At 48.9% G+C, this 13273-nt stretch overlaps 1 protein-coding gene across 2 annotated transcripts in view; it reads right to left on the reverse strand.

The window, feature by feature from the left end:
• The window catches only part of Ptpn14 (protein tyrosine phosphatase non-receptor type 14), a 138121-nt gene that overhangs the window by 36138 nt on the left and 88710 nt on the right, over positions 1 to 13273 (reverse strand). For both annotated transcript variants that reach the window (XM_048439470.3, XM_085687538.2), the window contains exons 4-8: positions 12117 to 12214; positions 9160 to 9227; positions 4187 to 4257; positions 3539 to 3626; positions 135 to 223 (exon numbers count right to left, since the gene is read on the reverse strand). In XM_048439470.3, the coding sequence (XP_048295427.2) occupies positions 135 to 223; positions 3539 to 3626; positions 4187 to 4257; positions 9160 to 9227; positions 12117 to 12214 (414 nt within the window). The remainder of the gene's footprint in view (positions 1 to 134; positions 224 to 3538; positions 3627 to 4186; positions 4258 to 9159; positions 9228 to 12116; positions 12215 to 13273) is intronic.

The raw sequence follows: 13273 nt of genomic DNA on the forward strand, positions 1-13273 counted from the left end.
ATCAATCCTGAAGATGGCCAATTTTATTGGAACTGAGAAAATAGAGTCCACCCAGGTCCAGTGTGGTTCTTAACTCATTACATAACTACAGTCCATGGCCCTGCCCACAGTCTCTGAAGGGAGGAACATGTTACCTGTATATTACCGCCTGTCTTCCGATTCTGTTCCTCACAAAAATTCCCATAAAGAAAATGCCGAGGTGTGTGCTGTTGCCGTGATTGTCCTGCAGAGGATCAACAGAAAGCGTTTGTTACCACCGAGACCTTGCTGAGCCTTACAACAGCCAAGGTCAAACAGCCTCAGTGTCTGCCAAGAGATCAGTGGAGAAAGACGTGGGGGAAGTGGAAGTAGGGTGTGTGTATACCCCACATAATAGGGAGTGGTACGTGTGTGTGTGTGTGTGTGTGTGTGTGTGTGTATACACCACACAGTGGGATGTGGTACAGTGTGTGTGTACACCACATAGTGTGGTGTGGTACGGTGTACGTGTACACCACAGTGCGGTGCGGTACAGTGTGCGTGTACACCATAGTGCAATGTGATATGGTGTGCGTGTACATCACATAGTGAGGTATGGTATGGTGTGCGTGTACACCACACAGTGGAATACTGTGTAGGCTTTAAACAGAATACTCCGGTGCTTAAAACTAGAGGCCACTATTCTAAGTGAAATAAGAAAGGCACAGGAAGACAAACTCTGTGATCACTGAGATGGAGTGGAGCTCATCAGAGCAGAGAACAGCGTGGCAAGGAGCAACATGGGGCAGCAAGGCTGCAGGGGTGAGGAGACACGAGTCAATACAAACTCTAACTAAACTAGAGGGACAAATTCCGGGATCTATTGTGCACTGTGCTGGCTGCAGTTAGTAGCGACACGCTGTATTCTCAAAAATCCACTGAGAACAGATTTTATGTTCATCCCACAAAAATGCTAAGATTGTGAGATAACACATACGTGAATTAGCTTGATTCCCCATCCTACATGCATACAGGTTTCAGAAGACACTGTACATAATAAATACATACCATTTAATTTGTCATTTTAAAGACAGAGATAGTTATAAGGCAAGAGACAGCACCTTCCCCTTCAAAGTTGCCAGTTCAAGACTTCTGGGGGAGCAGGGTTAAAGTAAGACAGCCTGGTGGTCAACCCAGGAAGGATACGAAGAGAGAACAGGTCAGGCGCGGTGGTACACCCCAGTAACCCCAGCATGCAGAAAGCAGTGGCAAGAAAATTATGTCTCAGTGTCAGGGTGAGCTACTCCACGAGCTGAGGGGTGGGCCTGCAACTGGGGGAGAAGAAACAACATGGTTCGCACACCAAGGAAAAGCTGAAAGGTAAGTTATATCACAGAAAGATGTATGCTGCCAAGTAAGGCGCAGGCATGAGAAGGGAGGGAAAGAAGACCCTACACGAATACCCCAGGTGCTTCGCCTGCAGGTTCACACTAGAGTCGGGTGTAAGAGTGACTCAGGAAGAGCCAGTCCTGGAGCAGGACGATGTAAAAACGCACAGAAGGGATGTCTGGTGCAGCTGTGCTACACTGGATGCTACGGGCATCGCACTGGACCAAACTTAAATGCTGGGCATCCTACTGAGGAGAGTTCCTGAGGAGAGTTCCTGAGCTGCAGCCCTGGGTTGAGCCATATCTGAGCAACCTTCTATGAGCTCACAGGCTCCGTTAGTATGCGAGCAGCACAGCCAGCAGCTACAGGAGTGTATGTGAGGTTTTAGGAAGGATAAATGGTACCCAAGGAGGGCTGGGCACATTTGCGGGAACCACTTATGGGAAGGCTGGTGGTTCTAAACCGAAGTGCACACAGGGGCCCTGTTATCCATCTCACCATCTATCCCTGCACACTCAGCTCTCTGCTTGTGCAAACTTCTTTAAGGCAGGCCACTCCCCATCCCCCTCCCACCTAGCATCCTGGGTCACCCAGCATCACAGGGTCTGTAGATGGTAACCTCCATCAGGGACAGACATACCAGGGGAATTTGGCAGTTCAGCCAAGTTCCCCAAAAAGATCAGCACTGCTGGTTCTCCCACTCCAAGGTAGGCTAATATCCTGGAGAACCGACTAGACGAATCCACTGAAGATCGAAAGACATCCAAGCTCTACAAGTAGACTTCGGCTCTCGCTTGAGTGCCCTCCCTTCCTATGGCTCAGACACTAAAAATAAGCAAGCAACGGCCACAGCAAAACCCCCAACTTCCAGGCAGAAAAAGTTGGTTCGGTAGAAATTGAGAAAAGTTTTACTGATTTTTTTCAGTGACCCGAAATATCGTGACTATATATGGGCTGCTGTAAGTGGGCTGCAGATGGTCTCGCCAGGCATTACTGCAAGGCAAATGGATGGCAGTCCTACCAAGGGCGGCCATTAGAGAAGCAAAAGAAAATTAAACAAATCGAAAAGAGAGCCATTTAGCCCCTTTCACGGGATGCGGCCACCTCGCTTGATTCTGTTCCACCGCTCACAGGCAGTTGTCATTACCACAAATGGTAAGCAAGCCAGAGAGGGGGCCCGAGCATGTGTTAAAGCGGCCAGAGTGAAGAAAATGTGCGCGGAAATCACAGGCACCTCCCAGCTTGCCGGGGTGTGCCAGCTGCATTAGGTTTCTGATAGAACGCCATCTTTTGAAGAGCTGGTCAGCAGAGAGGTGAGAACGAGTTTGGATGATGGGCTCCGTGAGGCTCCCAGTCACACCCACTCCAGTAGGTGGGGCAGTTACAAAGCATGCGCTTTAATTTGCTGGGCACGGCTTCCACAAAACACCGACCACACACAGCTCTGCAGAGCTGCAGAAACAAAACACGACTGCTATTGGAGACGCTTCAATCTGTCTGGCCAGTGATCACCCCACATCCAAAGGAAAGTAAGGAGAAGACACAAAGGAAGAAACTGCTAGCTAGCCTCGCTGTGCGTGTCCACGGGACGTCAGCTGCTTGCCCTGTTGTAAGAAAGACGGGTCTGTTTTTTACAGCTGAAGGTGAGGGACGCACTACTGTGTGGTCTCTAATCTTAGACAACCGTCCAAGCAGATGAGCATAATCTGCTGAAGATCAATCCCAAACTCTCTGAGCTCAGAAAAAGCATTAGCTTTACCTGAAGGGAGTTCTTAACTGCCACAGTCAGAACGAGAAATGTCCCCATAAGCTCATGTGTCTGAAAACTTCATCCCAGCTGGTAACACTGTTTGGGGAGGTTATGGAACCCGGCTGGGGGAAGTGCCACTGGGGACGAGTCTTGAGGTTTTACCGCCCAGTTCTACTTCCTGCTGACTTTCTGGTTGCTTACACCACCTGATCGGTTGCCTCAATTCCTTTTCCAATACCAAGGGCTGTACCCCCTGAACTGTGAGCTAAAGCAAACCTTCCCCCCTATAAGCTGCCTCTTGTCAGGTCTCTTTTTGTCACAGGGAGGAAAAGGTAAGTAAGACATCGACTAATGCCACATGATACTGAGAAAGGAAGCCACTCTGGCCCACAGCCACCCACGCTAACTTTGAAAAGTGCAGGGGCAGGAAAGGTGCGTCACCTTCACCGGGAAGGTCTCCTGTCCAAATCCATCCAAACGTTCTACTTCATTGATGTACATCAGCTCAGCTTCTGCAGGCGGGATCCCACTACAATCAAAACAGCACCAAAGGAGGAAATAGGTAGCAGTCCAAAGCCAGCGGCAAACACCAACATCCTAACGCAAATCCCGGAGCTGTGTGCCGGCCCCGGTCTCTGGGGATGGTGTTCATTTCCACCAGGGACGGCAGCACCTTGGTAAGGTGGCATTAACGATCAGCGGCCTTTACTCAAAACGGATTAAGAAAGGGAAGGTAAATTATCCAACTAAGAGACATAGCCTTTAAAGCACCAATTATTTGATACATCCCTCTGAACAATGCTGTCTGCTTTAAAAAGACACTATGTGGATCACGAATATGAAAATTTCTACAATTTTAAAACGCAAATATTTTAAAGAGGGAAGAGGGAAGGGGATGTGAGGAAGCAGGAAAGCACAGACCCCCCCTCCGCCCCGCCCCAAGCTCCACTTAGAACCCAGAGCCCAGTCACAAGATAGAAGTCAGGAAACCATGTGGCCCAGACCAGGGGAAGGGCAGAGCTATGAAGACCCCACCCCACAGACAGTGCTTTATGCTGGCTGGATAGTCTCAGTCTCCACCCATCTTACCTGTGGGCTTTGTGTTCCTGGGCCACTTTCTGCGTCAGCTCCTCCAGAACAGCCTCCTCCAAGGCCAAATCCTGGAAGAACAGGAGCACCCGGGTCAGGGGTGATAGCTGTCAGTGGCTCCCTGATCAGGCATCCCCAGTGACACATTCCCTTTCTCTCTCCTGCAGAAGAATGGGCTCAAGTGTTCAGTTTCTGCTATTGCACACAGCTCCTAGCATTGCTGGTGGGACCCAGGAGGGGCAGCTCCTAGCATAGCTGGTGGGACCCACAAGGGACTGATCCTAGCATATCCGGTGGGACTCAGACAGCACAGCTCCTACCACAGCCGGTGGGACCTGGGCAGCTTTTTTTTTTCTTCACTGACCATTTGCCTCCCAGATGCATGGTTATTAAATTGCTTGGTATAAGCCTGTGTAGTGTGTGTGTACATGTGTGTGTACACATGAATGTGTGGATGGCATAGAATAACCTCAGCTCTTGCCTCTTGTAGCCACCTTGGTGAGTTAGCTGGCTTTCCCCACTGTTTGTTTTGGAACACAAGGTCTCTCGCTAGCCTGGAACTCACCAGGGAGGTCAGGCCAGTTAACCAGAAGGCTCTGGGGACTCATCGGGTTCTGCCTCCTCAGCACTGGGACTGCAAGCCAGCTTTGCTTCCACGTGGGTTCTGGGGATCAAACTCATGTCTTTGCAAGCTTTAATGTTTAGTTATCTCCCAAATGAACCCTGGGAAATAAGCAAGCTTACAATCATGAGACTGCAAGTGTGTTGTATGCCTGCGACACTAGCTGCAAGCACCTCAAGCCACACCAGGTGCGAATTCTAAAAGGCATATGGGGACAGAACAAGCTGAAGTGAAGATCAAAAGGCTCCATTAAACCCTAAGTTCCAACTCTGAAAACGCCCAAAGGCACCCTTCTGCTATTATATTCAACTCAATGCCTCCACCTGTGTGTGTGTGTCGGGGGGGGGGGTGGTGGCGGCAGAGGTATGTACACCCCAGAGATGTGTGAGCGTGGCAGGGGCTGAATGACAAATGGCAGGGTGTGTGCCACAGCCACACACCTGTGGAACGCCTGTGTACTTCACTTTGTTCTTTTCTCTGCTGAGGAGATGCCGCCTGACAGCTCAGGGAGTAGGGGAGATCAAACAGGGCCATTCATCCGCCTTCCCTCCCTCAGCAGAGGAATGCATGCTTCCCTTTGCGAGCTTCAGCAGAACCTAGCAGAAAGTTGAGAACTTGCCACGGCTCCCCACTGCTTGCACAATTGGGCCCACACCTGGGCCTGGCATCTGGACCATTCTTCAGTGGGCCCCAGCCATTCCTTCCAGATCTCCTCCCCTCTGAGTTCAGAGCCTCGGGCAGGCTTCTGCTCTCAACACGGCTTTCACTGTCTCCGTTCAGACTCCTGCCCACACAGTCCCACCACACAACAGGAAACCTCCCATCTCCTCTCTCACTATGGATACTCCACGGTGCCTTCCCTCCCCTGGCCATAGCTCCTCTGCTGTGGGGGCCTCCACACCCTTCTGCATGTTGTGTCTACAGTGTTTCTTCTGTGTTCCACATGCACACCATCTACACGCCATCCTATTTCATCCCTTGTCTGCCGTCACCTGCTAGAGTCTGGGTCGGCCAAGGACAGCCATTCTTTCCATCTGGTAAGGGGTCAGTCATGGGGCTTTTCCACAATGACCCTTCCAAGTTCATAAGACAAAGTAAGGAGTCACTAAATACGGGCTGAACTGAACTCGATGTATGGCATAAAATTTCCATATTATTGTAGAGCAGGTTTTGACTATACAAAACTGGATAACGGTAGCGTACCCCTCTGCTTATCTTCTCAGTTTGCATTTCAAAATGCAGTGATGTGACGTTAATTCATCAGCTCGTATTTGCATATCACAGACAGAGTCACTGTAATAGTAACACACCCAAATAACTGGTTATTTTGAATTTACCCTGGACCAAGGTAGGTCCCTCATACAGATCTCCTCCTTGATCTTCACAGTGGGAACGGGTTTATTCTAACTTCGGATGTGAAGACGGGGGCTTCGAACCATCAGCTAACTTGTTTGAGGTTGTGTAGCCCGTAAGCGTGCTAGCCCCGTGTAGCCAGAGCACCACTCAGCGACTATGTGGTAAGGTTTCAGACCACAGACCACCCAGAACAGGTCACGGCATGGTGGACTCAGGATGTGTACTCAGAAAAAATTGATGAGGGTTGCAGGCCATGCCTGGAACATTCCCAATTCAGCAGTGAGCACAGCAGCCACCAGCTTCATCTCCAGCGCTGCCCAGGGAGACGAGGGGGGAGATCAAAATACGCCTGGTCTTTCCCCTAGACACACGTGGCTACTGAGCAATTAGGGTGTGGCCAATGCAACATCTAACTTATTTCACGTTAAATTTGAAGATGAGCACCCACTTGGGGCTAATGGTAAACCATTTTGAAGAGAGCGAGCATACATCTAACAAAAATCTCAGTAATTGGGAGTCAGGATAGCTGAGGCAGAAGGATCACAAGTCCAAGGCCAACCTAAGTTACATAGTTAGTTCAGAGTTAGTTTGGGCAACTTGAGACCTTGCTTCAAGATAAAAATTTCAAAAAGAGCCGGGAATATACCTTCATCATAGGGAACCTGTCTGGAATGTGTTTGGCCAAGATAATTCTTTATCCTGAAGAGACGTGTGGGGAGCGCATGGGATTGGGGGTGAATATGTGCATGCTGTACATGTGGGGGTCCTCAGGTGCCTTCTACCCTTTGCTCAAGACAGGCTCTCTCCCTGTCCTAGAGCTCCGCTAAGCAGGCTAGGCTACCAGGTCAGCAAGCTTCAGAGATCCGCCTGTCTCTGCTTCCCACTGAGCCGCTGCTGGGATCCAGGCACATGCCACAGCACCCAGCTTTGGATGTGCGCTCTGCGAATCAAACTCCGGTCCTCACGCGGATAGGGCAAGTAGTTTTCCAGTTCAACCATCTCCCTGGGTCTGTTTGCATGTTTTAATGTCTCTATTGACACCGAAGCTGCGTGTCCTCTCCAGTGGTACCCACCTACAAAAACCTTCAGGCAGGGGAAGGACAACTATGGAGGAGGAGTTCCAGAGATTGGCATGGGGAAGGAAGCAACGGCGGAAAGAATGGCAGCCCTCAGTCCACCTGAGCTTCAGCTGGACAAGGGAGCGTGCTCTGAGGAACCTGTGTCGCAAGCTCTTCGGGGACGGGTATTATATAAATGACTACAGAAGATCACATCAGATGAGACGAGCCCCTCGCAGGACCAGACCACAGTTGGGATATGGAATATTTCTGTGCCTCCCCCAGTCAGTCAGCTGTCTCCTTTCCTGTAACTATCCATGTGTCTCGGAGCAATCTGTTGTGAAGAAAACTTGGGAACCGCAGCATCTGTCCTTTAGACTCCGATCCGCACCCTGAACGGTCTCTGTTCATTGCAGCAATTGCCACCATGCAGGATCCAAGAACCCTAACTCCTCAGAAGCCTTGGGTCCCAGTCGCCGTGATTCTCCTCCCAAGGGACAGGCTGTAGATACTGCCATTCCCCTTGCTTGTTCTTGACCTCTTCATCAAAAAGCAACTGGTTGTACATGTGTGGACTTATTTCTGGGCTCTATTCAAAGCCAGTGGTCAATGAGTCTGCTTACAAGTCAGCGCCATGCGGCTGTCAGTCTCCAGCCACTGCGTGGTCCTCCTTCGGGTCACTACTGCTATGAAGAAGCACCACGGCCAAAGGCATACTGGAGAGGAAAGGCTTTGTGTGGCCTCTGCACCCACACTCCAGGACTGGAGGAAACTAGAACAGGAACTCAAGCAGGGCATGAACCTGGAGGCAGGAGTCGACACAAAGGCCAGGGAGCGGAGCTGCTTGCTGGCTTGCTCAGTCGGCTTTCTTATAGAACCCAGGATCTCCAGCCCAGGCGTGACACCACCCACAGTGGGCTGGGCCCTCCTCCATCAATCACTAACTAAGAAAATGCCCTACAAGCTTGCCTATAGCCCGATCTTATGGAGGCATTGTCCTGGTGTTTTCTCAGTTGGAGCTCTCTCCTCTCATATGACTCTAGCCTATGTCCAGTTGACAGAAATTACCCAGCACACATGATAATGCACCTTAGGGTCAGGAAGCACAATGTCCATGGCTCTGGTTTCGCAACTTGGCATCTTTTGTGGCTACACATGAATTTTAAGTTTGTTTTTCCTGTTTCTGTGAAGAATGACTCTGAGATTTCAACAGGGGTTGCACTAAATCTGTAGGTTCCTCTGGGTTGCATGGGCATTTTATCCCCAATTCTTCCAAGCCATGGCCGCAGAACATCTGTGTAATCTTTACTTTCTCATCAGTGTCCTATGGTTGTCAGGACATGAGCCCTTCAGCTCCTTGGGTGCATTTATTCCTACGTTTTATATGTCTTTTATGCTCGTATAAATTAAACTGCTTTCTGTATACTTTCGTCAATCTCACCCCATCTCTTGTCTTCTTTCGGGGTTCTGAGGACTGAACCCATGGCTACGCAAACTACAGCCGAGACGCCTTCCCTGCCCGTGCCCGCCACTTCCACTCAAATGGTACTAAAATAATTAGGGCAATAATGAATGAAAAAATGAATGAAGATCTGCACAGGAGAGAAAGGAGTAAAATAGTCCATATTTGCGGATTACATGACTATATACACAAAAAGTATAGATTCCATCAAAAAAGAAAAACACCATTAGAACTGAGAGACTGAACACCGACCCACAAGACTTGGTGCTGGTTCTCTCTGCTACCAAGGTTCTAGCTGGGAGGAAAAACCAGAAGTGTCTTGACAGGGGAAGATGCCCCCTTACACTCCTAGTGCTTCATAAAACTTGTACCTATATTAAAGGACAAAGACCTCCTCCCCAGGAAGCACAGAGAATTTCAAAATAAAGAATGAAATAGTCAAGGAAAGAAAAAAGAAAGAAAGAAATGAACTCACCATAGGGAACAGGACATATTCTCGGAGGAATTCTTGGGAATCAAATTGGTTATAGTCTCCAAAATCCGCTGAGAAGAAAAGCCAGGGAAACATCAGCAATCGTTACATGAAGACAGGGAGAGAATAAAACATGGCAAACGTGTGCCCGCATATGCCCGCCTACTGCATTCCCGCAGCCCCGTCGAGGAAGACCGGTGCCAAGCCGTATCTGTTGTTCCCGCTTGTACCTAGCAACTATCAGTGCTGGCATGTGAGCCCCACTAGCTGATTTTTAGGAAAGCAAGCCCAAATGGCTATTTAAAGACCTGAAAATCAACCTGTGTCTGTTTGTTTGGGTACCAGGTTGGTATCCTACGTCTGTCTGCCAAGGGGACTTTCTAAGTCAAGGTTAAGACAGAGGGACATAGCTGGAAAGGCACTGCAGCTGGAAATCCCCACTGTAAATCACCCATGGCAACCTGGAAAATCTTCACACCCCCTGAACACACTGACGTGTCACAAGATGCCAGGAATTCTGTTCTTCCTGGCTGCCTTCTCACAGTGGAATGCTGGGGCACATGTGGACTAAATCCATGCAAATGCCTTGCCTTTTGCTGCCTCTGCACACAGAAATGCCAGCACCACGGAGTCACAGAGACAGTGACAAATCCCCCCAAAAATGAAGTGCAACTGTCTCTCAAATGAGGACCTCAGAACATCAAAGATGACCCACTAAGCCTGCGTTCAAGTTCAGTCACGCCAGGTCTCCAATCACTTCTTTTATTTCTGCGGGCATGACTTTCTAATGGCCCAATAGGGATTGGAGAGAGAGAGCGAGCGCGCGAGCGCTCTATGCACGTGTGTGTGTGTGTGTGTGTGTGCGCGCGCACGCGCGCGCACTCTTCCATGTGGGCACATGAAGACAAGAGGCCAAAGTCCGGTATCTTTCTTGCAACCGTATTTAAGAGACAGGTCTCCCACCGACTCTCAAGTCCACTGTTCTGTCCAGCAAGCTCCTAGGATCCTCCTGTCTATGCCTCCAATGCACACACACATGTGCCCGACTTTCCTTGGTTCTTGGGATCCGAATTCAGGCCCTCAGCCTTGCACAGTGGCCCTTTCCCTATGAACTATCTCCCCAGACTTGGAGAATGCTGTTTCAAACGTTCTATAGTTAAAGCAAGTTACATCAGACAAGCAAAATAGTTCACTTCAAGGAACCAATAAAAAGGGAATCCAGACGGAGTCCACCAACTTCCTGAAGGATCTTACAACACCAGGATGCCCGGAATATACCAAATGAATGAAAAGTGAGGGGAGGATTACACACAAGGAACGGGAAAGGAAGCCTTTTCAAGAAGAAGGGGCCAGGAAAGATGCGGACACGGCAGATTTTCCCAGTCCGCTGCTGTTATTGCAATGACCCCACTACTGCTTCCAATGCAACTGCTGCTGTCTCTTCTCTCTCTGCTCCTTGGGAGGACAGACAAATGCAATATATTTTGGGCATTTTAACCCAGAGTGAAATGCTAAAGAAATCCATCTCTCCAGACATTAGCACTCAAAGGGTTCAAGTTCCAAGTGTGGGATGGGAAGCCCAGCTCATAGCTCCTATATCAATGGCCCACAAGAACTCTGCAGCTAGCAAGAAAATAAGAACGGAAAGGGAGATCAGTTTCCTTTTAGAACGTTATGTACTGGGGGGCTGGAGAGATGGCTCAGAGGTTAAGAGCACTGACTGCCCTTCCAGAGGTCCTGAGTTCAATTCCCAGCAACCACATAGTGGCTCACAGTCATCTATAATGAGATCTGGTGCCCTTTTCTGGCCTGCAAGCATACATGGAAGGAATGTTGTATACATAATAAATGAGTAAATCTTAAAAAGAAAAAAAAAGAAAGTTATATACTACTCTCTTGGGGTTGGAGAAGTGACTCAGCAGTTAAGGATGCTCACTTCCCTGGCAGAGGACATGGGTTCAGTTCCTAGCACTCACTTGGTGGCTCGAAAATATCTGATGCCCTCTTCTGGCCGCACCAAGTGTTGTGCACATGGTGCATAAACACACAAGTAACACTTAAACATACACACACACACACACACACACACAAATATCTTTAAAATATTATACATACTCTTCTTATTTTCAATATGCACAAATGCATTTAAACCACCATTCAAACACAAGTCTGGAGACTGGTTCAGTGGCCAAGAGCATTTGTTGTTCTTCCAGAAGACCCGAGTTTGGCCACAAGCACCCGGATGTGGTGCTCCAGAGCCACTTACAGCTCCAGCCCCAGTAGATCTGACACCTTCCTCAGGCCCCTATACATACCTGGAGCACACTCATACAAGTGCACATAAATAAAAATTAGTAACAGAAAGCACACAGAGACACATAGAAAATAACACATTCTACAATGCAGGGAAGGTGGAAACCTGCTGGACAGGTTGTAGGACAAGTTCACTCCAATTCATGCTCCTCGTCACATGCCCATCATCAATCTAAGTGTCTATGACAGTGAAGTACAGGACATTGGTTAAAGCGATCGTACTGAAATTAATATCAATTAACATTATTAACTAAAATTAATATTAATATGGGTTCGAGATTATTGTACTACAGTAACTCATTCCTATCATCAGGGTACAGACTATGACCATACCGTAGAGAGGAATAATCCTGAGAAAACATCTCCCACAGTCTCACAGACAGCCTCAATTACAGGCAGGATTTAAAAACTATCTCTTCAGTTAAAACCCTAATGGAACCATCGTCAAACAAGCATGATTGACTTGCAGGCAACTTGGAGAAATCCACCCTCCTGCTGCCCTCCTCCCCAGAGAGAAACCACCTCTCATCTTACTGCACAACTTGAAATGAACACAGAGCCTCAGCCAGAGGTCGCTTCACTAAATCTAACTGTGCACGCTGAAAGAGCGTAAAGAAGCAGAAGATGGAATTCCAGAGATGCCTTACCTTGCACAGCTAAGCCGGCCAGTCGGATCACTTGCTCCAGTGTGCACCGTAACCGCCCTTCAAGCACATCCTTTTTGGCTTGCAGGTAATACTGGTATCTGTTCCGGGAAGAGAGGACAGCCGTAAACACGCATGCGGGTGTTCACAGCAGGATGTACAGGTGACGCTGGTGGCCTCATCACTACAAAAGATGGACAGTAACCTCTGCCCCTATGTCCCTCTGTCTGATGTAACAGGTGCTGAAGCCAGTTCACGGTGAGAACATTCTCATCTAACAGTTTGTTTGTGAGCCCTCAGGATGAACTGAGACCAGGAATGTTCCCAAAACACTCAACAGTACCTGCTTTCAATGGCTTAACTGTCAATTTGACAAAATCTAGAACCACCTGACAGATGGCCTCTGGGCATGTTTGTGGAAGGACTATCTTGATTATCTAATTGAGGCAGGAATAAAATTTAAAAACAATTCATCTTAAAACATGAAAATTTACAGATGCAGAAGTCTGGTAGACCAGATCATGAGTTGGCCAAATGAAGTGGAATTCTACTGAAGTCTGTTCAGAGCCAGGCCTCACCTCACATGTTTGAGACACATGAAAAGGTAGCTGAGTTGAACTTTCAACCTGGATGCTTTTTCCGAAAGCAAAATGCAGATAGTCAGCCTGTGCAGCTGCGGATCAGATCTCTGGGCAGAAGCGGCAATACTGCATGCACCTCCTGCTTCCAAAACCCCTCTCTCAGAACGAAGGAGACCTTTAGAAACCTCCCGGAACCAGGTGTTCGCTCCCAGGCCACTGCTCCTGCTGAGGGGCGGTCTCACAGCCATCTCTCACACAGACTGGCCCTGCAGGGCTAATTCTGCAACACCATCTGGGAACTACTGGCGGCCAGGTTGTTCCTGGTCACACTGCTCTGGATTTTAATCTAACTTTGAGGACTCTGCCTGGAAACTCAGTGTCACCCCAAGCCTAGTTTCCCCAGAGACAGACCATCGGGGTAGGAGCTGATTGTGGCTAAGAATCCCTGCACTATCGCAGGTGCTGCGACAGGTGCTGCGACAGGTGCTGCGACAGGCCCTTCTAGTGCCTGCTAGAGGATAGGACACTGGCTCTGTTCTCCGCCCTCCTCAGTCTACAGGGCAGGGCAACAAACAAACA

Source organism: Myodes glareolus, chromosome 5 (genome assembly GCF_982192425.1).
Source record: "Myodes glareolus chromosome 5, mMyoGla1.1, whole genome shotgun sequence".
NCBI lineage: Eukaryota > Metazoa > Chordata > Mammalia > Rodentia > Cricetidae > Myodes > Myodes glareolus.